The sequence below is a fragment of the Ranitomeya imitator genome, chromosome 9 (genome assembly GCF_032444005.1).
Source record: "Ranitomeya imitator isolate aRanImi1 chromosome 9, aRanImi1.pri, whole genome shotgun sequence".
Taxonomy (NCBI): Eukaryota; Metazoa; Chordata; class Amphibia; order Anura; family Dendrobatidae; genus Ranitomeya; species Ranitomeya imitator.
The window spans coordinates 7512568-7538128 of NC_091290.1; the positions used below are offsets into that span (position 1 = coordinate 7512568).

The following is a 25561-nucleotide window of genomic DNA, read 5'->3' on the forward strand; positions in this document are numbered from 1 at the left end:
GGCCGGTCACTGAGCGGTGGGGATGACCTCATGAGACAAGCGCATGATAGTGCAGTAACGCCCCTGTTCACTTGTGTGGGGTCATAACATTCTCAGCACCGCTCTACTCCAATGCCGGGGTGAGTGGCACCATATAAGCCCTTAAACTCCGGGGGTCCATAGCCATGTTGCACGCTTGCTCAGGGTCACTATGATTTGCAGTTTAATAGCCATGTGATTTTACATTGAATAAAACGATGCCACGTGAGATGACAGCCTGTGGCTCACAACTGGAACAGATGAACAGAAACTAACCAAGACGCCAACTGCCTGTGCCACGTCCATTCTGAGACAGAAGTCAGCGAGGAGACGAGAAGCATTCGGTCCGGTCCCCGGGACACGCTGGAGAAACGTCTGCGATCTCACCCTGTAGTTCCTGCAATTGTTCTCCTAACAGAAGCCATGACTGCAGCAAACCACGCGTACACATCATTGCTGCGCCATCACTTCCCTGTGTGATCACCGCTCGGTGCGCACAGCTTCTCGGGATCCTTATTCTGGCGTCTCGGTGACATAAATCCAGTATATTTGCACATAATGAAGGAAACACGTCACGACGCACAGTCAGCCTCATTCTGTGACGTGATGGAGTTTATTGGCGGAGCACAAACAGGATGACCTATATCCGCAGCAGGATGACGCGCCGGTTGCTGCTCCTGTGGTTAATTCTGCACAGGATCAGTCCGTTCTTGCTGACGCCAAGATCTGTTTCTACATCAGGAGTGTGTGATACAGGCGTCATCCCGATGGCTGCGGAAACAAAAATAACCCTGATAAAAGGCTCCGATGTTGGAGCAGGAACTTCACGTCTAAGCGTTTATCTGCTCCGCGGAGAAACAATCCCTATTCTGTCACAATATGGCATCTACACTGCAGCAATGGTTCTGCAAATCCACCCACTTCTCTTCACTTAAAGGGGTTGTCCAGACCTAGAGAAACATGGCTTCTCTTTCAGACATAGGCCCACTGACTATTGCAGCTCAGCTCTAGTCACTTCAATGGGGCTGTAATGGTCAGGGGCGACGCTGGTTCTGAAATAGAGCTGACATGTTTTTCTAATCTTAGAGAATGTCTTTAAGCTTGTTTTCTGTGGGATGAGTTGTACTTTTGAATGACATCATGGCTTTTACCTTATAGTGTACTGGGAAAATAGGAAAAAAATTCCAAGTGTTGGTGAAATTGCAAATAAAAGTGCAAGTCCACCATTTTTTTTATTTACCATGTTCATTATATGGTAAAACTGGCCTTCCATTATGATTCTCTGGGTCCGCACGAGGACGCAGACACCAAATATGTCTAGTTTATTTTTCATTTAAGTGGTAAAAAGAAAATTCATAAATTTGTAAAGAAAAAGTTTGCTTTTGTCACTTCACCATTTTCTGAGACTTGTAAGGTTCTGATTCTTTTGTCGTCTGGGGATAATTGAGGGCTTTTTTTTTCTTTTTTCTCGAGCTCCTCATTCAAGTGAATGAGGTCCGGGTCCTATTCTGGTACCCGAACTTTAACTGTTCGGCCAGACCAGAACAATCAGGGGTCTGCCCATCTCTAGTAATGGCTGCTCCACCGCAGTTTTGTACTACATGGCTCCTTTTACCTTGGATACCGCGGAGTCCTCTGAGGCCGTCGTGGTGAAGGAGGTGAAGGACTCCGACTTCCTTACTTTTGGCAATGACCTGACGGAGTCTGACATTTCCTTCTTTGGCTTTGACAGAAAGTTATTCAAATAGTCTGCAAATATGGAGAAAGGTGACGTTAGGTTCCATGGGGTGACTGGGATCCATCTCAGCACACATGATCTGGGGACTGGCCCACATTCTTCCACCATGTGCCTCAAGGATTTTTCTCGCAGACCCTTGCAAGACACAAAAATAGTGACATTCCTACAGCTGTGGCCTGCCATGCGCCATGTCTGTAGGAATGGTCTCTTAAGCTCTGTTCACACTGGCAGACCTGCAGGGTCAGGTGCCTGATGGACGACTGTCCTCACATGTGGTGGGATAATGTGCCATCTTCAGTCACCTGTGGCTTCAGTAGTCAGATGGGACCAACGGAGAAGCCGCAAGGAAGCGATGGGGGTTCGGACTTCTAATTGATAAAACGATCCCGACCCTCTGTCCAGATTTGGAAAGGGAAATAAACAGCTCCGTGTGTACAGAGCGGACATTTACCTGAAGTCACCAGTGCGATCAGCGACTCCTGACACACGCGTCTGTTCCTCCGCACCGTGGGGCTGAGACTCAGCTGCAGATCCACTGTGGAGGCTTCTACATGTTTCTGTCTCTCCAGATTAGATGCAAAGCTAAGAATATAAGAAGACGACACAATCGGTGAGCGGACGTAAGCGTCTGACAATCTGCCAATGCCGGCCAGGTCACCGGGGCCTCACTGATCCCATCTGTGTTCTCATTCTTCCCTCTTGGAGGCGTCTTACCTGTAGGGTTTTGTTCCCACAGCCGGTACCAAAGGTCGAGATGTGAAGGACTTTTCTAAACGAGAGAAGATGGAAGGAAATTAGAGCGCCGACTGCTTTATAAAATGCTTGTTGGTTTAGGCCTAGGCGACTTGTAATCACTGTGCACCTCAATGTGAATCAAGGCTGTGCTCAACCGCCGTAGAGAAGAGAGCGGGACCTGCATCTGACCGCCACAGAGAGCGGGACCTGCATCTGACCGCCACAGAGAGCGGGACCTGCATCTGACCGCCACAAAGAGCGGGACCTGCATCTGACCGCCTCAGACAGCGGGACCAGCATCTGACCGCCGCAGAGAGCGGGACCAGCATCTGACCGCTGCAGAGAGCGAAAGCCGCATCTGACCGCTGCAGAGAGCGAAAGCCGCATCTGACCGCTGCAGAGAGCGAAAGCCGCATCTGACCGCCGCAGAGAGCGGGACCTGCATCTGACCGCCACAGAGAGCGGGACCTGCATCTGACTGCCACAGAGAGCGGGACTAGCATCTGACCGCCGCAGAGAAGAGAGCGGGACCTGCATCTGACCGCCGCAGAGAGCGAAAGCCGCATCTGACCGCCGCAGAGAGCGGGACCTGCATCTGACCGCCGCAGAGAGCGAAATCCGCATCTGACCGCTGCAGAGAGTGGGACCTGCATCTGACCGCCGCAGAGAGCGGGACCTGCATCTGACTGCCACAGAGAGCGGGACCAGCATCTGACCGCCGCAGAGAAGAGAGCGGGACCTGCATCTGACCGCCGCAGAGAGCGAAAGCCGCATCTGACCGCTGCAGGGAGCGAAAGCTGCATCTGACCGCCGCAGAGAGCGGGACCTGCATCTGACCGCCGCAGAGAGTGAAAGCTGCATCTGACCGCTGCAGAGAGCGGGACCTGCATCTGACCGCCACAGAGAGCGGGACCTGCATCTGACTGCCACAGAGAGCGGGACCAGCATCTGACCGCCGCAGAGAAGAGAGCGGGACCTGCATCTGACCGCCGCAGAGAGCGAAAGCCGCATCTGACCGCTGCAGGGAGCGAAAGCCGCATCTGACCGCCGCAGAGAGCGGGACCTGCATCTGACCGCCGCAGAGAGCGAAAGCTGCATCTGACCGCTGCAGGGAGCGAAAGCCGCATCTGACCGCCGCAGAGAGCGGGACCAGCATCTGACCGCCGCAGAGAAGAGAGCGGGACCTGCATCTGACCGCCGCAGAGAGCGAAATCCGCATCTGACCGCTGCAGAGAGTGGGACCTGCATCTGACCGCCGCAGAGAGCGAAAGCTGCATCTGACCGCCGCAGAGAGCGGGACCTGCATCTGACCGCCACAGAGAGCGGGAGCAGCATCTGACCGCCGCAGAGAGCGGGAGCAGCATCTGACCGCCGCAGAGAGCGGGACCTGCATCTGACCGCCACAGAGAGCGGGAGCAGCATCTGACCGCCGCAGAGAGCGGGACCTGCATCTGACCGCCGCAAAGAGCGAAATCCGCATCTGACCGCCGCAGAGAGCGGAACTCGCATCTGACCACCGCAGAGAGCGGGACCAGCATGTGACCGCCGCAGAGAGCGGGACCAGCATCTGACCGCCGCAGAAGGCAGGTGAGTTCTTATGTGCAGTGGACGGATGTCTGTCAGCGATCCTGCCTCGGAAAAGTGAGTCTGGATGAAGGTAATTCCAGCATTTCACTACATCGAGGTGACCAGAGGGAGTCTCAAGTCTATCACTTCACTATCACCTTAGATCTAATGACAGAGTCATTGTGAGTCGAGACTGAGACAGAATCAGAAGTCCCTGTAACCACATGGGGAGGGGGGGGTCGTAAAAACTTTGGAAATTTTGTTTTTCCCCTAAATAAAATCATTGACATCAGTATGCAATCCAGTGTTTTACCAGAAGAAAACTTCCTTCCCCTCTTTTGTCTGGCTTCTTATTCCAACAGCCAAAGCCAGCCCCCTTCACAGGTACGGCTGATATACAGATGAAGGGTGGGGGAAGAGCTGAAAAATGAGCCTTAGCTTGGCTCCCCTCAAACTTGCTGAAAAATGGGGGTGGGTGGCTTTCTCTATTTATTCATAATTGCAGCAGCTCTGGGATCGGCACTGACCAGGTGGAATTGACCATGTGACGCTGGCCACGCCGCGCTGACGTAGCTTTCATATCGAATGTTTATCACAAAGTTGCATGAATTTTCACCTGGTTGCTGTGAAATTACGATCTCGACGATTCATACATAACGCAGTCACTAGGTTTGCAGATACCGGTGGGCTGTACCTCTGCCATCCATCGGTGGTCATGGGGGCAGTATGGAGCAACCTATATGTCTCCGCCCAGTGCGCCAGAATGAGGATGCGTGTCCTGGTCACGTAGATATACGAAGGCGGCATATACTTACCTCCTGACATGTCGTGCCTACCTCGTTTCAGGACGTGATCAGAGACGTGGCTTCGCACATTATAATCGAGCATGGAATGGAAAGGTGGGGGGTGCTGTCTGATGGTGCAGGGGTCTCTGGAGCTGGCCCTCTGGATGACAGTGATAATGAGCGGAAGACGATTTCCACCAGCGGGTTCTCGGGTCTTGATGGTGGCATGCCGGGAACAGACATGGTCAATGGAGGAGAAGTCACCTGAAAGACAAGAATTTGGGCATTTCTGCACATTATGCCCGCCTTTAGGTCGCAGTAGGAGACCTGGCAAACACACGGGCCAATGACTCACCCACAAAGGATGTTGGGAGCCTGTTGATGACCTGGGTCTTCACAGAGACAGACTCTGGTTTGCGGGCGTAGGACACGACGGGTCTTTCTGGAGATAGAAATATAAGGGTCTGATGGTTGAAGAGGGTTTCAGAAGGAGGCGATGCGGTCATCCATTACCTGCCGCCTGCGCTGGAGATGTCGGCACCACGTCCAGATGTGATGAGGGACTTTCATGGGACTTTATCTCAGAAGAAGAAATTATAAACTATTACACCATAAAAATGCAAACACAGGACGGCCTGTAGGTGGCGCTAGTGAGATCCTATCCACTGCCTATGGAGCATTGCAAATCAGGCTCCATACATATGACAGTGCCCCCAAAGCAGAATCAACGGGGTCTCAGTCAACCAAACCCTACAGTAGTAATGCCCCCGAACACTGACATATGGGGCACTCACCGTCACCAGCCTCCTGCCTCCATCACCAGAATTTCTTCTGGTTCCTGGGACCTTCCTACATCAGTATGATGCAGCGCCTGATGCCGCAGGGCTGGATGTCAGGGGATCTATGGACGCTGGCAAGTAGGAGGTTTGCTGAGCGTTGGCCCGATGGCCACAGAGAACAATACAGCAGCAGGACCAGTCCGGAGAATGGTTTTACTTAACCCCAATTATACGCAGTAATTTAATTATAGTGAATCTTTTTCAAGGATTGTCCGTGCAAACCCCAGAAAGTTGCACATTTTAATGCTATAAAAATGGCCAAACCACCAACGTCATGATTGCAGAACAGTCCCCAAACCAGTCTCCCCAGAGTTGCATCAAAATCTTCAAACCAGCCCCCCAAAGCGGCATCAAGATCCCCAAACCAGTCCCCCAGAGCTGCATTCAAATCTCCAAACCAGTGCCCCCCAAAGCTGCATCAGGATCTCCAAAGTGCCCCACAAAGCTGCATCAAGATCTCCAAAGTGCCCCACAAAGCTGCATCAGGATCTCCAAACCAGTGCCCCCCAAAGCTGCATCAGGATCTCCAAACCAGTGCCCCCCAAAGCTGCATCAGGATCTCCAAACCAGTGCCCCCCAAAGCTGCATCAGGATCTCCAAACAAGTGCCCCACAAAGCTGCATCAAGATCCCCAAACCAGTCCCCCCCAAAGCTGCATCAAGATCTCCAAACCAGTCCCCAGAAAGTTCGCTAACAGCCGAGCCCTGAGGCCAGTGAGTTCGGCATGTGGCCACTTATCGGCTGCAGTCGTGCGCTGGCTGCTGGTAAAGTCTTTTGCTTTCATGACGGTTTGGTCCTAAATAGCCAACTTGTTGCAGTTCACGGATGAAGGTCAATCAAGCACTGAACCCGACTGAGCCTTATCTCATTGGTGGAGCTACATGAGGGTATAAGGGATTGTGTATGGATAGTGCCACCCGTGCCCACGGGCTGTGTCTGGTATTACTCCTCCGCTCCATTAATACAATTATTACACCATTGTAATACAGACACATCCAGTGCACAGGAGTCATGTGTCTGGGGAATGACGTAAACCCATTATTCTACATCTGGACAAGTATTTTAATGAGCCAAGCATGAGATTTTTCAGAAAATGGGATCATTTTACCATAGGAGATGAAAAATGTGGTCGATCCTATAACTCACAGAGACTATGTGGTGGGAGCACAGAAGCCGCGGGGTCCGGAGCAGCCCGATCACTTACCTTCCGAGCCCTTTTCTCTACATCTGTTTTTCCAGAACTTTTGGACGGGGAGGATTTGGCCGCCTGGTTAGATGGCTCAGCAACGTCCTGCAAAAATGGAACGAGACATCGCGATGAACAGGTCACATGACACTGCGACCTGGCAATATGGCGTCTGATAAACTGCAGCTCCTGAAAGCGGATTGTAGGGACTGGAGCTGCAGGGAAGATGGTGCACACATCTAGGCAGACAACGTACGATCTGCCATTGGGAGGGTAAAGGGACTTATAATGGATGCCCTAACCTTAAAGGGACAGAGAACCCCTTCAAGAAAGGCCGTCAATAATCGGGGTCTGATACCCAGGCACCTGCTGATCTGCAGAACAAAGAGGCAATAGATCCATAGTCACGCATCACTGTCTCCATTATCACCACCGGCTCCTATTGCCCCCGGCCCATGCAGCAGATGCTTCACCGACTCCCTCGTATTATCACCACCGGCTCCTATTGCCCCCGGCCCATGCAGCAGATACTTCACCGACTCCCTCGTATTATCACCACCGGCTCCTATTGCCCCCGGCCCATGCAGCAGATGCTTCACCGGATCCCTCGTATTATCACCACCGGCTCCTATTGCCCCCGGCCCATGCAGCAGATTCTTCAGCGGCTCCCTCGTACTATCACCACCGGCTCCTATTGCCCCCGGCCCATGCAGCAGATACTTCACCGACTCCCTCATATTATCACCACCGGCTCCTATTGCCCCCGGCCCATGCAGCAGATGCTTCACCGACTCCCTCGTATTATCACCACCAGCTGCTATTGCCCCCGGCCCATGCAGCAGATGCTTCACCGGCTCCCTCCTATTATCACCACCGGCTCCTATTGCCCCCGGCCCATGCAGCAGATGCTTCACCGGCTCCCTCCTATTATCACCACCGGCTCCTATTGCCCCCGGCCCATGCAGCAGATGCTTCACCGGCTCCCTCCTATTATCACCACCGGCTCCTATTACCCCCGGCCCATGCAGCAGATGCTTCACCGACTCCCTCGTATTATCACCACCGGCTCCTATTGCCCCCGGCCCATGCAGCAGATGCTTCACCGGATCCCTCGTATTATCACCACCGGCTGCTATTGCCCCCGGCCCATGCAGCAGATGCTTCACCGGATCCCTCGTATTATCACCACCGGCTCCTATTGCCCCCGGCCCATGCAGCAGATTCTTCAGCGGCTCCCTCGTACTATCACCACCGGCTCCTATTGCCCCCGGCCCATGCAGCAGATACTTCACCGACTCCCTCATATTATCACCACCGGCTCCTATTGCCCCCGGCCCATGCAGCAGATTCTTCAGCGGCTCCCTCGTACTATCACCACCGGCTCCTATTGCCCCCGGCCCATGCAGCAGATACTTCACCGACTCCCTCATATTATCACCACCGGCTCCTATTGCCCCCGGCCCATGCAGCAGATGCTTCACCGGCTCCCTCCTATTATCACCACCGGCTCCTATTGCCCCCGGCCCATGCAGCAGATGCTTCACCGACTCCCTCGTATTATCACCACCGGCTCCTATTACCCCCGGCCCATGCAGCAGATGCTTCACCGACTCCCTCGTATTATCACCACCGGCTCCTATTGCCCCCGGCCCATGCAGCAGATGCTTCACCGGATCCCTCGTATTATCACCACCGGCTGCTATTGCCCCTGGCCCATGCAGCAGATGCTTCACCGGATCCCTCGTATTATCACCACCAGATGCTATTGCCCCCGGCCCATGCAGCAGATGCTTCACCGGATCCCTCGTATTATCACCACCGGCTCCTATTGCCCCCGGCCCATGCATCAGATACTTCAGCGGCTCCCTCGTATTATCACCACCGGCTCCTATTGCCCCCGGCCCATGCAGCAGATGCTTCACCGACTCCCTCGTATTATCACCACCGGCTCCTATTGCCCCCGGCCCATGCAGCAGATGCTTCACCGACTCCCTCGTATTATCACCACCGGCTGCTATTGCCCCCGGCCCATGCATCAGATACTTCAGCGGCTCCCTCGTATTATCACCACCGGCTGCTATTGCCCCCGGCCCATGCAGCAGATGCTTCACCGCCTCCCTCGTATTATCACCACCGGCTGCTATTGCCCCCGGCCCATGCAGCAGATGCTTCACCGGATCCCTCGTATTATCACCACCAGATGCTATTGCCCCCGGCCCATGCAGCAGATGCTTCACCGGATCCCTTGTATTATCACCACAGGATGCTATTACCCCCGGCCCATGCAGCAGATGCTTCACCGACTCCCTCGTATTATCACCACCAGATGCTATTGCCCCCGGCCCATGCAGCAGATGCTTCACCGGATCCCTTGTATTATCACCACCAGATACTATTGCCCCCGGCCCATGCAGCAGATGCTTCACCGACTCCCTCGTATTATCACCACCAGATGCTATTGCCCCCAGCCCATGCAGCAGATGCTTCACCGCCTCCCTCGTATTATCACCACCAGATGCTATTGCCCCCGGCCCATGCAGCAGATGCTTCACCGGATCCCTCGTATTATCACCACCGGCTCCTATTGCCCCCGGCCCATGCAGCAGATGCTTCACCGACTCCCTCGTATTATCACCACCGGCTCCTATTGCCCCCGGCCCATGCAGCAGATGCTTCACCGACTCCCTCGTATTATCACCACCGGCTCCTATTACCCCCGGTCCATGCAGCAGATGCTTCACCGGCTCCCTCCTATTATCACCACCGGCTCCTATTGCCCCCGGCCCATGCAGCAGATGCTTCACCGACTCCCTCGTATTATCACCAACGGATGCTATTGCCCCCGGCCCATGCAGCAGATGCTTCACCGGCTCCCTCCTATTATCACCACCGGCTCCTATTGCCCTCGGCCCATGCAGCAGATGCTTCACCGACTCCCTCCTATTATCACCACCGGCTCCTATTGCCCCCGGCCCATGCAGCAGATGCTTCACCGGCTCCCTCGTATTATCACCAACGGATGCTATTGCCCCCGGCCCATGCAGCAGATGCTTCACCGGCTCCCTCCTATTATCACCACCGGCTCCTATTGCCCCCGGCCCATGCAGCAGATGCTTCACCGACTCCCTCCTATTATCACCACCGGCTCCTATTGCCCCCGGCCCATGCAGCAGATGCTTCACCGGCTCCCTCGTATTATCACCACCGGATGCTATTGCCCCCGGCCCATGCAGCAGATGCTTCACCGGCTCCCTCGTATTATCACCACCGGATGCTATTGCCCCCGGCCCATGCAGCAGATGCTTCACCGACTCCCTCGTATTATCACCACCGGCTCCTATTACCCCCGGTCCATGCAGCAGATGCTTCACCGGCTCCCTCCTATTATCACCACCGGCTCCTATTGCCCCCGGCCCATGCAGCAGATGCTTCACCGACTCCCTCCTATTATCACCACCGGCTCCTATTGCCCCCGGCCCATGCAGCAGATGCTTCACCGGCTCCCTCGTATTATCACCACCGGATGCTATTGCCCCCGGCCCATGCAGCAGATGCTTCACCGGCTCCCTCGTATTATCACCAACGGATGCTATTGCCCCCGGCCCATGCAGCAGATGCTTCACCGGCTCCCTCCTATTATCACCACCGGCTCCTATTGCCCCCGGCCCATGCAGCAGATGCTTCACCGACTCCCTCCTATTATCACCACCGGCTCCTATTGCCCCCGGCCCATGCAGCAGATGCTTCACCGGCTCCCTCGTATTATCACCAACGGATGCTATTGCCCCCGGCCCATGCAGCAGATGCTTCACCGGCTCCCTCCTATTATCACCACCGGCTCCTATTGCCCCCGGCCCATGCAGCAGATGCTTCACCGACTCCCTCCTATTATCACCACCGGCTCCTATTGCCCCCGGCCCATGCAGCAGATGCTTCACCGGCTCCCTCGTATTATCACCACCGGCTGCTATTGCCCCCGGCCCATGTAGCAGATGCTTCACCGGCTCCCTCGTATTATCACCACCGGCTCCTATTGCCCCCGGCCCATGCAGCAGATGCTTCACCGGCTCCCTCGTATTATCACCACCGGATGCTATTGCCCCCGGCCCATGTAGCAGATGCTTCACCGACTCCCTCCTATTATCACCACCGGCTGCTATTGCCCCCGACCCATGCAGCAGATGCTTCACCGGCTCCCTCGTATTATCACCACCGGCTCCTATTGCCCCCGGCCCATGCAGCAGATGCTTCACCGGCTCCCTCGTATTATCACCACCGGCTCCTATTGCCCCCGGCCCATGTAGCAGATGCTTCACCGACTCCCTCGTATTATCACCACCGGCTCCTATTACCCCCGGTCCATGCAGCAGATGCTTCACCGACTCCCTCGTATTATCACCACCGGCTCCTATTGCCCCCGGCCCATGCAGCAGATGCTTCACCGACTCCCTCCTATTATCACCACCGGCTCCTATTGCCCCCGGCCCATGCAGCAGATGCTTCACCGGCTCCCTCGTATTATCACCACCGGCTGCTATTGCCCCCGGCCCATGCAGCAGATGCTTCACCGGCTCCCTCGTATTATCACCACCGGCTCCTATTGCCCCCGGCCCATGTAGCAGATGCTTCACCGACTCCCTCGTATTATCACCACCGGCTCCTATTGCCCCCGGTCCATGCAGCAGATGCTTCACCGGCTCCCTCGTATTATCACCACCGGCTCCTATTACCCCCGGTCCATGCAGCAGATGCTTCACCGGCTCCCTCGTATTATCACCACCGGCTCCTATTACCCCCGGTCCATGCAGCAGATGCTTCACCGGCTCCCTCGTATTATCACCACCGGATGCTATTGCCCCCGGCCCATGCAGCAGATGCTTCACCGACTCCCTCCTATTATCACCACCGGCTCCTATTGCCCCCGGCCCATGCAGCAGATGCTTCACCGGCTCCCTCGTATTATCACCAACGGATGCTATTGCCCCCGGCCCATGCAGCAGATGCTTCACCGGATCCCTTGTATTTACACGTAGAGGTGAGAATGACAGTAGATCCCTAACATAAATCACACAGCACTGAAGCACCCGGCAGATCCCATAGGAGCGGCTCCATTCCTGCATCGCGGGGTCTCTGGCCTTGTACCGTATGATCACGTGACTTTGGTTTGTGCTTGGAGCTGCGTTTCTGATACATGTAGTTCCTCTCCTTCCGCGACCGCAAGCGTTTTTTCTTCTGATAAAACTGAAAAGAGGGAAATTGAGACTGTCACTCTGAAAGTAAGTAAGACGTGTGTAAGTCAAGATCTGAGCACCACAGAGAGCAGCAAGCCCCCGGTGGCAATAATTCATGTAGCCGAATACAGATGCCATTCCTGACAACCTGTATTCCATCAGTTCAGGCTGTGCAGAGTCAGACTGCCGTACACTGATGGGGCTTGTGCACAGCGCTGCCCCAATACCGGCTGCATTAAGTGGCCCTATACTGACCAGGGCATCTGGGACGCATGTGGCCCCTGCTTAGCTCAGCTCCAGTAGGGGAGTCTGCTGGAGTCTGAGACACGCCTTCTGCATCTCCATTGGCTGAGACCGCTGCCTCTAGTCCCTCCCCTGCAGTTCTGCTTCTTGTGACTGGCTGCTGTGTATAAACCTATCGCCCAATGAAAGTGTTTGGAGGCTGGGGCTTCATCTAATGAGGCCAAGAACAAGAATGCCCGCTGGGAATAAGTATCCAAACTATCTGACCCTGTACAGAGCCGTGAAACACGAGGCAGCGACACCCATCTGATGACAGCGTGATTGAGGGTTTTGCTCCTAATCGATACTGAGCATCATCATGTTTCATGGCTCAATGGAGGCACCGATGACAAATGAAAACTGCAGATGGTGCTGCTAGTCTGAACGATACCCTGGTCATGCCAAGGCTTTTTATAAAGTCCGGCACGTACTTCCAGCTACACACCTCTAGGTGGCACTGGAGAGGCAGTGCTCCTCCTTCTGGAGGGGAGCTAATTTGCATCCTAATGAGATTTGATCAGGTTACACCATAAAATACAGCAGTGTTCAGACCAGCGATCCCCATCACATCCGATAGTTATCTGCTGTGATGCATCTTACAGAATCACATATTAACTTGGAACTCAATAAAAGCGACGACGAGGCCAAAGCACGTGAATAGCCACATTGTCCACCAAAATCTAGTTCTCACCTTACTGGCCATGTGCAGCAGATGTGCAGGGAGTCCGTCAGATTCTGAACTATTGGATCCACTGGTGCTGGACGTGATATAAAGAGATTAATGTCGCCAGCGCCCGAGACTCAACTCTGTACAATACAATAATGCCTGACTCACACATCGCTATGTACAGGTGAAACCAGACGTTCCCGTCCACTATATATAAAGACACAGCTGCAGGCTTCTCTCAATATCGGACATGTAATCAGAATAAACCTTTCCCGGTTTAGGTCAATTAGGATTACCAGAATGATTGATATTCACCAAATGCAAGAATAATGAGAGAATGATTTAACGCATTTTTATTTCTTACTGCAAAGTCAAAAGTTAACATTCACTAAGATTACTATGCCTTTACAGAATTCTGGAGATGGAAATGTCCTGTCCACACTGCCGACAGTACCAATACCTGGTGTAAAAACATCAGTATCACTGGGCTCGATTGGCAGCAAACTTGCCTGACCTTAACCCCATAGAGAATCTATGGAGTATTGTCAAGAGGAAGATGAGACACCAGACCCAACAATGCAGACGAGCTGAAGGCTGCTATCAAAGCAACCTGGGCTTCCATAACCCCTCAGCAGCGCCACAGGCTGATCCCTCCATGCCACGCCGCATTGATGCAAAAGGAGCCGCGACCAAGTATTGAGTGCATTTACTGATCATACATTTCAGTAGGGAACATTCCGGATTTTACAATGATTTTTCAGGCTGGTGTTATAAAGTATTCTGATTTACTAAGATAATGACTTTTGGGTTTTCATTGGCTGTAAGCCATAATCATCAACATTAACAGAAAGAAACATGTGAAATAGATCACTCTGTGTGTAATGGCTCTATAGAATATAGGAGATTCACTTTTTGTATTGAAGAACTGAAATAAATTCACTTCTAATCTTGTGAGAAGCCCCTGTATGTGCATATACTGTATATTTTATATAAATACAAACATATGCATCAATGTAGAAAGTTATGTTCTCACCTTGACTCAATGTCTGATAATGAGATGTCACTCAAATTCACATCTGAATCGACTTCTCGTCCGAGACGTTTCAACTTCTCTTTGATCTCCTCTTGTATAGAAGCACGGAGCTCCGACAAGCAAACCTGGAACTGGAGGAGAGCAAAAATTAAAAGGCTGAACACCAGGTGGACGCGCAGAGTAACCACGGGCACTACACTGGCATATCATGGATGTCCCACTAGGACAGAGGGCTGCCTTTACCTTCGTGTGGTCAGGATCGCAGTAGTCCAGCAGGGTGTCACAGAAGTGGTGACCCATCAACTGGAGGTCCCCTGATGTAAACTGAGTGCCCTTCCTGTCCCCTGTAGGGTTAATAGTCAGACATAATAAGCTAAGTAAAATAAAAGCAGAAATCGTGTAAAAGGTGAACGCCCGTCCAAAGCAATGAGGTACCGATCATCGGTGCTTGTGAGGTGTCGACGCTCCCTTCGGCCATAGTGTTAGGACTTTACCACTAAAGATTGATGCTGTGCAAGGTTTATGGTCTTCTAAGGAGCAAATGACACAAATGATGTCTGGCAGGTTCACGTCTGGCAGAACTGAAGGTTTTCATGATTTTTAGAACCCCCCAAAACATATAGATTTGTTCCTTAAAGGATGTAATGAATGGTGACTTTTGCAGAAGAATGGATTCAGTTGATTTATGTAAACTCAGTCTTCCAGACACAAAGTGACCTGGACACGATGAGGCTACACGGTGATACCTGCTGGTGACAGCAATTCTCAGACAAGATGCACAATTACAGACATGCAACATCCAAATTGCATCCGAGTTGCAGTTGCATGTGACTTGCATTGAAGCCTATAAAGCAAAGTCACGTCACTTGTCACAGGTTTGGATTTTTGAGACTTTTGCATTGCAGTCACAGCGGGTGGCGGGGCACAATAAGAACCCACTGAATATCATTGGATGCAATGTCACATGCAACACCATATTATTCATGCACTGCAGCACGTCGCTGTGTAGTCCCAGCCTGAGTGTCTATGGGGTCAGATTGCAACCACGATGCGAAGGCAGAATAGTTTCCAATCTGGATGGATTTTTGTTGCAGGCTGCATCAGCATCATAGATGCCGGTATAGTTGAATGCGGCTGCGCTGGCTGGGGGGGGGGGGGTTGGAGACTGAGTCATTTGTATCCCAGATGGCATGAGTGGGCCCCCCGTCTCGCCAGGGCCCCAGCACTTGCCCGGGTGCACTGGGTGCTGACACCGGCCCTGGTTGCAGGTCACAACTAACATACGACTTTGGCTTCATATGCTTCAGTGTGACCTATGGCTGCACAACAGTAAGTCGCAGACACGTCGCCAAAGTGTTTCTGGGCGCCCGACTTGTCTGAGAATCACAATCACATGGCAAGAGTCACTGTGCAGCCCCGGACTAAGGTACCATGTACTGACCGAGTGTGGAGCCGCAGAATGTGGACTCCATGGTGTAGCTGTTTCGGATGCCGTGCCTCCACATCACTATGCGACCCGTTCCTTCTTTGCTTTTCTGCACTTTGAACTTACAGCCCTTAAAAAAAAACTGCACAGAAAGAAGAGAGAGGGCATCTCCTGAATAAGTGCTGGATTTCAGATGATAAGAGCATATAGCGGAGATTGTTCCCAGCACTGCATTATAACCAGGGCTGGCAGCAATGTCCAGAGGGAAGATGTACGCATGGTCCCTTCTCTGGCCTCACCTTGTCGGGGGCATTCTTGCTCAGCATCAGAGGGAAGACTCTCTCGTGAAGCTTGGACTCCGGGAAACCCTTGTTGTTACAGCCGTACATGAAGACGTTGCTCTTACGACTGTGGCCATGAAAGTCGCAGTAAAGAAGAACCTCTCTCTCCGCTAGAAGCCTGAGGGGAAGAGAGCATTAAACGGTAAATTAATTAGCCACGGTGTCCCGAGAAAAGGTCCCTGACCGCCCATCTTTCCACTTTGTGCACAATGGATGTGGTGATCTCCGTGTCCATGCAGTGATGATGGCACAGGCCTCCTGTTCTGCACAGGCAAGGAACACTTCCAGCGCTTGTGCAGATGCAGGCAGCAGATTTTCCAGCATCTATGCAATCCTATGAAAGGGGCATCTGTTATACTATGTCTGGTATACGCTTTCTACCAGCAAAGCAGCAAACGACCATTTGGTCCCATCACAGGCGCACCCTTGGTCACTTTTTCACCTACTTTTTTTCCAGCTATCACCATCCTCCTCTTGCTCCTGTGAAACCAGAGACATCAATCAAGGAACAAGAGGGTGGAGATAAAAGGAAAACAACTAGGTGGGGAGATGCACTCACGCCTGCGGCTACACCAAGGGTGCACTGAGACTCTGTCAACGATCATTTTGTGCTAACAGACTGCCTTTAATTTACTCACTGCCGATACTAAATCCACAGGATAAGTCATAGCCATAGCCATTTCATAGCCAGCCGTAGGACCTGAATCATTAGGACATTTATTCCATATCCTTGTGGATATGATAGAACTGTCTGAGATGGGACAATCCCTCTAAGAATTTGACAGATGTCTAAATGACCGTGTATTTATAATATACATGGGATGTCACAGGCACGGTACAGGGCTCATCACTGGATAACATACATGTCCCATAGGTGATCGTCATTTACTCACCTTTTAACCATAGCCCGAGTGTGCCATATACACGGGAAGGAATCTTTCAGCATAGTCCTGTAATTCCTATTGAGGTCCCTCCCCGAGAGGGAGCAGCGGTAATTCCCAACGATCACCCCATCAGGGTTCAGCATGGGAATGACCTTAAAGATAAATGTGTCCCTGAGCAGCTGAGCGTCGGGGGAGTCGCTGAGGATGAAGTCCAGGAAGCCTCTCATCATCCAGGAGCCGTTGGTCTCCCCGGGGTGCACCCTTGCCGTCACTACCACGGCTTTCTTACTGACTGCCAGTGCAGGTTTTATAGAGGAGGAAGTGACGGTCAATATGTAGACGGTGTTACCGGCCAGACTCCTACACAAGGCCCGGAGCTTACAATACTGGGATCGCTCAGGATCACTCGTCCACCTCTGAAGATCCCTACTCAGATCAGAGTACGTGTACGGATAGCAATGTGCAAAGTAACACGTGTCATCGTCATGGGGGAACATGAATGTCCAGGTCAAGCAGTAGAGAGCGGCCCCCTCCTGAGTTCGAGAACTTCTGTAGTACTTTATATCTGCCCCTTCTCGTCTCCATCCTTCCCCCCGCAGCGCAGCATTGTGCTCGGAGTACATCAGGGGCTTCATTCCTGCATTGTAAAGACTATTCCTCTTCATCAGGTTGGTGATGGTGAATCGATAAGGAATGCCCCTCCGCGTCTTCTTCACCTGGAAGTAGAACCACTGTGTGTGCTTGCTGGTGTAGAGGTCAGTACGTAGCGTAAGTTCATACTCATATGTCCCCCTGCGGGCAAAACAAATGTGGGTAATGTACGGGTGAGCTACGCCATCCCCCAAAGTCACCACCTTTTTATAAATGTGCATTACTAAAGTGGCCATAAAGGAACCTTTACACGCCTCATAAAACTGCCAACAGAGAACAGGAACCTGCAGCACTAGAGCTAACATCAGACTGCCCCCAGATCACGTCAGACTGCCCCCAGATCACGTCAGAATGCCCCCAGATCACGTCAGACTGCCCCCAGCTCACGTCAGAATGCCCCCAGATCACGTCAGACTGCCCCCAGCTCACATCAGACTGCCCCCAGATCACGTCAGACTGCCCCCAGATCACGTCAGACTGCCCCCAGATCACGTCAGACTGCCCCCAGCTCACATCAGACTGCCCCCAGATCACGTCAGACTGCCCCCAGATCACGTCAGACTGCCCCCAGCTCACGTCAGAATGCCCCCAGATCACGTCAGACTGCCCCCAGCTCACGTCAGAATGCCCCCAGATCACGTCAGACTGCCCCCAGCTCACATCAGACTGCCCCCAGATCACGTCAGACTGCCCCCAGATCACGTCAGACTGCCCCCAGATCACGTCAGACTGCCCCCAGCTCACATCAGACTGCCCCCAGATCACGTCAGACTGCCCGCAGATCACGTCAGACTGCCCCCAGATCACGTCAGACTGCCCCCAGATCACGTCAGAATGCCCCCAGATCACGTCAGACTGCCCCCAGATCACGTCAGACTGCCCCCAGATCACGTCAGACTGCCCCCAGATCACGTCAGACTGCCCCCATCTCACGTCAGACTGCCCCCAGATCACGTCAGACTGCCCCCAGATCACGTCAGACTGCCCCAGATCACGTCAGACTGCCCCCAGATCACGTCAGACTGCCCCCAGATCACGTCAGACTGCCCCCAGATCACGTCAGACTGCCCCCAGATCACGTCAGACTGCCCCCAGATCACGTCAGAATGCCCCCAGATCACGTCAGACTGCCCCCAGATCACGTCAGACTGCCCCCAGATCACGTCAGACTGCCCCCAGATCACGTCAGACTGCCCCCAGATCACGTCAGACTGCCCCCAGATCACGTCAGACTGCCCCCAGATCACGTCAGAATGCCCCCAGATCACGTCAGAATGCCCCCAGATCACGTCAGACTGCCCCCAGATCACGTCAGAATGCCCCCAGATCACGTCAGACTGCCCCCAGATCACGTCAGACTGCCCCCAGATCACGTCAGACTGCCCCCAGCTCACGTCAGACTGCCCCCAGCTCACGTCAGACTGCCCCCAGATCACGTCAGACTGCCCCCAGATCACGTCAGACTGCCCCCAGATCACGTCAGAATGCCCCCAGATCACGTCAGACTGCACCCAGATCACGTCAGACTGCACCCAGATCACGTCAGACTGCACCCAGATCACGTCAGACTGCCCCCAGATCACGTCAGAATGCCCCCAGATCACGTAAGACTGCCCCCAGATCACGTCAGACTGTCCCCATCTCACGTCAGACTGCCCCCATCTCACGTCAGACTGCCCCCATCTCACGTCAGACTGCTCCCAGATCACGTCAGACTGCCCCCAGATCACGTCAGACTGCTCCCAGATCACGGCAGACTGCCCCCAGATCACGTCAGACTGCTCCCAGCTCACGTCAGACTGCCCCCAGATCACGTCAGACTGCTCCCAGATCACGTCAGACTGCCCCCATCTCACGTCAGACTGCCCCCAGATCACGTCAGACTGCCCCCAGATCACGTCAGACTGCTCCCAGATCACGTCAGAATGCCCCCAGATCACGTCAGACTGCCCCCACATCACGTCAGACTGCCCCCAGATCACGTCAGACTGCCCCCAGATCACATCAGACTGCCCCCAGATCACGTCAGACTGCCCACAGATCACGTCAGACTGCCCCCAGATCACATCAGACTGCCCCTGGATCACGTCAGACTGCCCCCGGCTTGCTGGTAGTTTGCTTGCTGGGAGTTGTAGCGCCAAATCTTAGGCACTGCAGGTTACTGACTCCTGATTTAGCAGATATCACTGTGCTCATTAAATGGCCTTAAAAATTGTCTTAATGTGTAAAATAGAGGATCTCATTAATAACTCCAAAGCCTCAGATACTATTTTATTGTTTTAAAAACTTACGGACCACCCATTGTCTTGGTGGTCTGAATATAACTCTGCAGTTGCAGAAGCAGGAAGGAGGGGAAGATGTCACAGACAGACAGATTTTCCCCAGAGAAGAGACGTTTTTCTGCTGAGCCTTCCTTCCTGATCCGTGCATACACTGCCCTCAATAATGCCAGTGCAGCAGTCCTGTGCAGTCGCTCTGCTGTGGACTGGGACACTACAGAATCTGCTGGGTGTTAGCAATGTGTAGAAGTAAAAAAATCAAATGCAAAAAAAACAAAAACAAAGAGCACCTATGGGAAAAGACTACAGATATAGCCCCGCCCCCGAGGACCCAACACAAAACATCCCTCATATAAAAATATTTACATCTCACCAGACATTTATAGCAAGTCTTGTCGGTAGGCCATAAATGTCCGGAATGGGAACACCCCTACAATAAACATTGCTTTCTGTTTTATTCTAGGGCATTTCAGGCCATCAGGTTACTCACACTTTCATAGCTTTCTGGAGATTGCCGCTTTCAAATCGGGACTCAAACTGTAAATCGTGGCTGTTCTTCCCATTCATATTTGCTGGCACATTAGTGGAACAACGGCGCCCGCCAGCACGAGAGCCGGTGAAATAGGAGCCCTTGTAAGCTGGAAGTAGAATACTACCAATCAGATGTATTCTCAGACAGTATGTCAGTATATAGAGGGTATGTATAATATACAGTATATATATACACCATTGTAAACCACTGGTGGGTAAGTTATGTGGTTGAAGCATTACACGGGGTCTTTCAGCTGAATACATGGACATACTTGGTCTCCAGATGGAGACTTGTTCTTCTTTGGGCATTCTTGACTATAGATAAGGGATACAAATAAGAGGTTCTTATCTTTAAAAGACTTTGATATGATTTTGATATTAGGAGCTTTTTGGACAATTCCCTCAGGGAGTAGTTGGGTGTTTGGCGCTGCTCACCATTAAGTAAGACCACCCTAACAAGCAGACTTGACCGTGTTATTACACCACACGGTGTCACCATTACCTTGGCTGATTTCATAGACCACTTTGCCTTCCCCCTCGGAGGTGTACGGCATGGCTTCCTTTCCCGTATGTCTGTAGAACGGCTCCGGATTTGGGGGCTCGCACTCTGCAGGCACAATACATGATGTAGGTTTACTAGGCACATAACATTCATTGCTGCGGCTGAGGACAGGGTCCCACAAGGGGAAATAAGAGGATTTCTGTACTGGAAATGTTTACAAATCTCCTATCTGCTGTGTAAAGTTCCCTGCGCTGAAGATCTGACGTGTGCGACGTGCCAGTCTATGCTGCCGATACTCACCAATATGACTGATCTCCTCAGAAATAACGGCACACTCAGTGGGCCAGCGCGGAGGCTTTAGGAGGCCATTCTTCTTGGAGGTAGAAAACAAATCTCTGGGTTCGCTGAGGCGCGGGATGCCCTGTCCTTCCTGACTATCGAACACAATCTGGCGGCTCTTGAACACGGCACTCTCCAGCAGCAATGAATCTGCAGGGGAAGAAAGAAAAAGATTAGCTAAACAAAACTGGTCTCACGGGCCGAGACCCCCAGACATCGGCTGTAATCTATGGGGGTGATTCATTCCTCTGCAGAGCAGTACAGGGTGTACTCATTAAACTCTACAGGCTGTCCAATGTGGCCACAGCAATACGCGCAGACCCGCCATGGAGCTACGCCATAACGCCACGACACCCCACCGCGATACGCAGCGGCACTAGAGCGCACACATACAAATCAGCTTCTTCTGGTCATCCGGGGTAGACTGTCTGTCGGAATCACTGTCTGTCACTTCTTTTCTTTGGTTCCTCACTGCCGGTCGCAGTAAGATCTCTTTTACTTTTTCTTCATTCTCTGGTAAAAAATATGTATAAAGTATGAGTGCCCCAGGGCGAAAACTGGAAACCAATCTCCCCCGCTCTCATGTGATTTGTGGTACTGATCTCTTCATATGAACATGTAGTCCCGTCTCCAGGTCCCCCCATAATTATATTTCTATCACCCAGGACCCTCTAACTAATGGCTGCTGGGGCACAGGCTCTACTGTTGTGTCCTTACCTTTATAATAGCCGTAATATCTCAGGTGACGTCGCATGAAGCTCTCGTAGGGGTCGGTAAGGAGCTGGAAAAGCCGTGAGATCAAATTAGATCCCTCACATAATAGTAATGACAATGTCTCCTCCATAGAAACAATAATAGGTTGGGGTCTCCAGTACAAGTGACACAGAGGCTGCATATGTGAGCGGCCCCCGACTCATTCACTGCCCACTAAATGCCTGACCAGGGAAAATGGGGTCCAGGGATCCTGATCGCTAATGATTGTGGGGGGATAAACCTCTGCCAGAGGAGTCGGGAGCTGGAGGGGGAATAGACAGGGGGGTCCCTCTCCCCAGTAACACGTGGCCAATACCTGGTGCACATATGTATGGGGGAGTTGGGAAAGAATAGTTGGCACATGTGTATGTGTCAGTGCACCAGAGCTGGAATCTCAGTGCATGGATAGATACTGCTGGGCTTCAATATGCCCGATCCTATAAGCCTCCCTTATATCTGAGATGACGCTTTTACATTAGACTGTCAGCTCCTCTACGCTGCGGTGAAAGCTTCCTGCACCTTTATCCATGGGCACAATAACGATGATCAGTAGATGCCAACTCGGGACAAAGCTTCGGGCCCGGCCCCGTAATGTTCTGGCAGCGCAATGTTTGGCCTCCATGGCGTCCCCGCGTACATGGCGATCTGTGGTTAGGAGTCTCGGGAGGAGACTTGTGTACATGGTTCAGGCTCCTCACTACGAGGTGAACTAGTGTAATGGAGGGGCCGGGGTGGTCCCAACACAGGAGGAGGAAAGAACTGGGGCAGTACGATTGTAGGACAATGTGAGGGGTGAAATAATTAGGAGCGACGGGAAAGAAGGATAAGAAAGGAGAGCGTGAAGACTCTAGAGAGACCAGAACACTGAGACCCCGCCCGGCTGGGGGTGTAGGGGGATTACAGGGGATTCGGGGAAGTGTTTGATGCAGGGAATTTGTATGCCAAGATTTGGGGCATCGTGTTCAAAAGTAGGGGCATGTGCAAGACTGCGGCATTGGAGAGAGGGCGGAGGGAACCCGGGGAGAGGAAGGAGGGACCCCCGGGGAGAGGGCGGAAGGACCCCCGGGGAGAGGGCGGAAGGACCCCCGGGGAGAGGACGGAGAGACCCCGGGGAGAGGACGGAGAGACCCCGGGGAGAGGACGGAGAGACCCCGGGGAGAGGACGGAGAGACCCCGGGGAGAGGGCGGAGGGAACCCGTGGAGAGGATGGAGGGACCCCCGGGGAGAGGACGGAGAGACCCCGGGGAGAGGACGGAGAGACCCTGGGGAGAGGACGGAGAGATCCAGGGGAGAGGACGGAGAGACCCCGGGGAGAGGACGGAGAGACCCCGGGGAGAGGACGGAGAGACCCCGGGGAGAGGACGGAGAGACCCCGGGGAGAGGACGGAGAGACCCCGGGGAGAGGACGGAGGGACCCCCGGGGAGAGGACGGAGAGACCCCGGGGAGAGGACGGAGAGACCCCGGGGAGAGGGCGGAGGGACCCCCGGGGAGAGGACGGAGGGACCCCCGTGGAGAGGACGGAGGGACCCCCGTGGAGAGGACGGAGGGACCCCCGGGGAGAGGGCGGAGGGACCCCCGGGGAGAGGACGGAGGGACCCCCGGGGAGAGGACGGAGAGACCCCGGGGAGAGGACGGAGAGATCCCGGGGAGAGGACGGAGGGACCCCGCGGAGAGGGCGGCCTCTTATTTGGTGTCACCTACAGCCGGGGGCTTCACTATTACAATGACCGCAGCACCGGAAGTATACACGTAGCGATCACTGTCCGCTGTCACCCGCAGAACTACAGACGGGGGCACCGGGGACGGGCGGGAAAGGAACCAGAGAATCACCTCAGGAGTCATGGCGGTCGGAGGGAAGGACACAGAAAACCACCTGAGGAGAAAGAAGACGGATATTATCACCAGAGGAGAAACAACGGAAATGTCACAGATTATAATCACCAGAAGCCTCCTCCGCCCCCGCACACACCGGCTCCGGTCTCCTCCAGTCACACCGGCTCCGGTCCCCGTTCTTCTCCCCGGTCTCCTCCTTCTCTCACACCGGCTCCGGTCTCCTCCTTCTCCCCGGTCTCCTTCTCTCACACCGGCTCCGGTCTCCTCCTCCTGTCGCACCGGCTCCGGTCTCCTCCTTCTCTCACACCGGCTCCGGTCTCCTCCTTCTCTCACACCGGCTCCGGTCTCCTCCTTCTCTCACACCGGCTCCGGTCTCCTCCTTCTCTCACACCGGCTCCGGTCTCCTCCTTCTCTCACACCGGCTCCGGTCTCCTCCTTCTCTCACACCGGCTCCGGTCTCCTCCTTCTCTCACACCGGCTCCGGTCTCCTCCTTCTCTCACACCGGCTCCGGTCTCCTCCTTCTCTCACACCGGCTCCGGTCTCCTCCTTCTCTCACACCGGCTCCGGTCTCCTCCTTCTCTCACACCGGCTCCGGTCTCCTCCTTCTCTCACACCGGCTCCGGTCTCCTCCTTCTCTCACACCGGCCCTGGTCTCCTCCTTCTCTCACACCGGCCCTGGTCTCCTCCTTCTCTCACACCGGCTCCGGTCTCCTCCTTCTCTCACACCGGCCCTGGTCTCCTCCTTCTCTCACACCGGCTCCGGTCTCCTCCTTCTCTCACAGCGGCCCTGGTCTCCTCCTTCTCTCACACCGGCCCTGGTCTCCTCCTTCTCTCACACCGGCTCCGGTCTCCTCCTTCTCTCACACCGGCCCCGGTCTCCTCCTTCTCTCACACCGGCTCCGGTCTCCTCCTTCTCTCACACCGGCCCCGGTCTCCTCCTTCTCTCACACCGGCTCCGGTCTCCTCCTTCTCTCACACCGGCCCCGGTCTCCTCCTTCTCTCACACCGGCTCCGGTCTCCTCCTTCTCCCCGGTCTCCTTCTCTCACTCCGGCCCCGGTCTCCTCCTTCTCTCACACCGGCCCCGGTCTCCTCCTTCTCTCACACCGGCTCCGGTCTCCTCCTTCTCTCACACCGGCTCCGGTCTCCTTCTCTCACACCGGCCCCGGTCTCCTCCTTCTCTCACACCGGCTCCGGTCTCCTTCTCTCACACCGGCCCCGGTCTCCTCCTTCTCTCACACCGGCCCCGGTCTCCTCCTTCTCTCACACCGGCTCCGGTCTCCTCCTTCTCTCACACCGGCCCCGGTCTCCTCCTTCTCTCACACCGGCTCCGGTCTCCTCCTTCTCTCACACCGGCCCCGGTCTCCTCCTTCTCTCACACCGGCTCCGGTCTCCTCCTTCTCTCACACCGGCTCCGGTCTCCTCCTTCTCTCACACCGGCCCCGGTCTCCTCCTTCTCTCACACCGGCTCCGGTCTCCTCCTTCTCTCACACCGGCCCCGGTCTCCTCCTTCTCTCACACCGGCTCCGGTCTCCTCCTTCTCCCCGGTCTCCTTCTCTCACTCCGGCCCCGGTCTCCTCCTTCTCTCACACCGGCCCCGGTCTCCTCCTTCTCTCACACCGGCTCCGGTCTCCTCCTTCTCTCACACCGGCTCCGGTCTCCTTCTCTCACACCGGCCCCGGTCTCCTCCTTCTCTCACACCGGCCCCGGTCTCCTCCTTCTCTCACACCGGCTCCGGTCTCCTCCTTCTCTCACTCCGGCCCCGGTCTCCTCCTTCTCTTACACCGGCCCCGGTCTCCTCCTTCTCTCACACCGGCTCCGGTCTCCTCCTTCTCCCGGTCTCCTTCTCTCACTCCGGCCCCGGTCTCCTCCTTCTCTCACACCGGCTCCGGTCTCCTCCTTCTCTCACACCGGCCCCGGTCTCCTCCTTCTCTCACACCGG

The 25561-nt window shown here is 54.1% G+C and overlaps 1 protein-coding gene across 2 annotated transcripts; it reads right to left on the reverse strand.

Annotated features, from left to right (window-relative positions):
- Nucleotides 1–185: 185 nt before the first annotated feature.
- On the reverse strand, nucleotides 186–25131 carry AGBL2 (AGBL carboxypeptidase 2). 2 transcript variants are annotated; one of them, XM_069739816.1, is made up of 22 exons: nucleotides 23757–25131; nucleotides 23618–23660; nucleotides 21751–21814; nucleotides 21427–21546; nucleotides 20995–21183; nucleotides 20695–20799; nucleotides 20152–20299; nucleotides 16741–17523; nucleotides 15806–15965; nucleotides 15522–15648; nucleotides 14324–14424; nucleotides 14081–14211; nucleotides 13072–13138; nucleotides 12010–12108; nucleotides 6886–6972; nucleotides 5356–5422; nucleotides 5198–5284; nucleotides 4894–5106; nucleotides 2471–2525; nucleotides 2208–2338; nucleotides 1634–1767; nucleotides 186–789 (listed from the first exon to the last, which is right to left on the reverse strand). In XM_069739816.1, the coding sequence occupies exons 2-22, from the start codon at nucleotides 23627–23629 to the stop codon at nucleotides 778–780; spliced, it is 2892 nt and encodes a 963-aa protein (XP_069595917.1). In that variant the 5' UTR covers nucleotides 23630–23660; nucleotides 23757–25131; the 3' UTR covers nucleotides 186–777. The 2 variants fall into 2 exon arrangements, with proteins under 2 accessions (XP_069595917.1, XP_069595916.1); XM_069739815.1 differs by having other exon boundaries at nucleotides 5356–5443.
- Between the last annotated feature and the right edge of the window lie 430 nt (nucleotides 25132–25561).

Bases quoted from the DNA above. Each gene is read 5' to 3' on its own strand.
- AGBL2 (XM_069739815.1), bottom strand. The intron at 21,184-21,426 runs GTATGTGTGCGC...CTTCCCCTGCAG, and splicing joins TGACCAGAAGAAGCTGATTT to ATTCATTGCTGCTGGAGAGT. The intron at 6,973-12,009 runs GTACAAGGCCAG...CCATTTTTGCAG, and splicing joins CAAAGTCACGTGATCATACG to GACGTTGCTGAGCCATCTAA.